This window comes from Dermacentor silvarum, chromosome 10, assembly GCF_013339745.2.
Source record: "Dermacentor silvarum isolate Dsil-2018 chromosome 10, BIME_Dsil_1.4, whole genome shotgun sequence".
Lineage (NCBI taxonomy): Eukaryota > Metazoa > Arthropoda > Arachnida > Ixodida > Ixodidae > Dermacentor > Dermacentor silvarum.
Window position 1 is genome coordinate 42,497,019 of NC_051163.1, and position 1,858 is coordinate 42,498,876.

Below are 1,858 nucleotides of genomic sequence, written 5' to 3' on the forward strand. Positions count from 1 at the left end.
TCTTTGTTCGATAGCATACGCTCCATTATATGTAACATTAATACTGTCCCCCCTCCCCCCTTATGTCATGCCCTGTTAAGGGTCCATAAAGGTAAATAAATGATGATGATGACAAACGTATGGCTACATATATATTCATAAGCTGTAATGCAGCGAGCGTTTTCTTTCTTCAATCACGTATCACCATTTTGTTCATACGGCGTTGCAGACGCCACGTGAAAAGGGAAGCTGCCACTTCTACGGGTGGTGACCTACCGAAGGGAGTAGTCAAGGTCCCATGGCTGTGACCGCTCATGTATCCAGAGCGTGGCAATCCACTTGGATCCACGAAGCACCGGGCAGGCGCCATGCGTGGTGCTGTAGTCTATTTGTCGCTGACGTTCCGCCGGTTCTTGCTTCAGGTTGAACCAGAAAAGCGCCGAACCACGACGGGGCCTAATGGAGAGATCGGCCCTGGGAAATGCGGTGGAGCCACCCCGATCCACGTCATTCAGGTACACCAGAAGCGTGGCCAGCCGTTCACCCTTCTCATCTTCGTCACTCAAGGGGTCGGTGTGCTCGTTGAAATGTCCGCCGACGGCGTAGTTGAGTACCTGCAGTTTCTCGGCGAACTCCATCGTGAGGCCCGTGATCGCACTGGCATGTTGGTAGACTCTCCGCGCGCTCCCAGCGTTTTCAAGCCAGGTGAGGGCCGCCGTCCTGGTATCAGGCTGGTCGTCTCGTCCGTCCACCTGCCTCACCAAGGCAGGCTCGAGTTCGGTAGCTTCCTGGCGAACAGCTGCGCACTCGCTTGGGCTCAAGAAGTCGTGCACTAGCCAGAGCCGAGGCTCGGACACGGACAACTCCTCCACCGCGAAAGGCGAGAGAGACGCCGCACCGTGCTTTCCGGATGACAGCCAACAGCGCCGATTTCCGCTGGTTCTCGCGTCGAGGTCCTGACTAGCGCGGCAGAGCTCGCCGAAAGGTGTGTTGCTGGGGAAGCCGGAGCGCACTGCACGCATGAAGACCTGCCGGTAAAGCCACATTGAGGGCGTCTCGGGCGGCTGACCGACGACCTGGTACCAGGCCGTCGAATTCGCCTTGGCCGTTGATTCCAGGTTCCGGAGATGGCGATCGAAGAAATCAGAGTAGCGCCTGTCGCCACTTCGCTCGACCCAAGCGGCGGCGACAGTCGGTTCGCTCAGGGAACAGTGGACGGCCAGCGGCAGGGAGTCGTCTGGGACCATCTGATTGACCAGATGTGGTGAGCAGAGCGTCGTCATGACGTCTTCGGCCGTGATTCTGTACGCAATCTGGAGTCTGCAGATATTGCGCGCCGCGCCGTCTAGGTCGTCATCTGTGGGCCAGGCAAGTCGTTCCGCATCTTGGACGACTGGTCGAGGACAGCGAGCACTTCGGAGCATGTCAGCCACAGAGTAGAGCGCTGAGAGCCTCAAGAATCTCGCCAAAACCCACTCTGCGGGGCGAGTTCCCGGTCGGAATGATGTGACATCCCGGAGCTCGAGGTGCTGTGGAGGCGCCACGAAGGCAGCGTGTCGCCAGGTCTTTCCGCAATGTTCGATGTGACGCTGCAGTGCAGTCATGAGCGCTTTCTCTGTTGGGAGCAAGCTCTTCAGACCAGGCATAGATCGGTAATATTTACTGCAGCTGCCGACACCTGCAACGGCCATCAATAGGAACAACGGGAGTCGCATCTTCTTTTTCCTTTAGCTTTTTTGCTCGTGCTATGCCATTTCACTGCGACAAAGCAAACAACCCACCAACCTCGTGACGGAGAATCAACAATGAAAAAACCCTTCAAAAATGATCTTTGCTCATAAAATTGCTGCATTTGTGTTTGCGTCCCCTCCAGAACGTG

The 1,858-nt window shown here is 56.4% G+C and overlaps 1 protein-coding gene across 1 annotated transcript; it reads right to left on the bottom strand.

Moving 5' to 3' along the window:
• Positions 1-251: 251 nt before the first annotated feature.
• On the bottom strand, positions 252-1,625 carry LOC125941005 (prolyl 4-hydroxylase subunit alpha-3-like). Its single transcript, XM_049657879.1, has one exon. It carries the CDS (start codon positions 1,623-1,625, stop codon positions 252-254), a length of 1,374 nt encoding a protein of 457 aa, XP_049513836.1.
• Between the last annotated feature and the right edge of the window lie 233 nt (positions 1,626-1,858).

Bases quoted from the DNA above. Each gene is read 5' to 3' on its own strand.
- LOC125941005 (XM_049657879.1), bottom strand. From the start codon at position 1,625: ATGCCTGGTCTGAAGAGCTTGCTCCCAACAGAGAAAGCGCTCATGACT.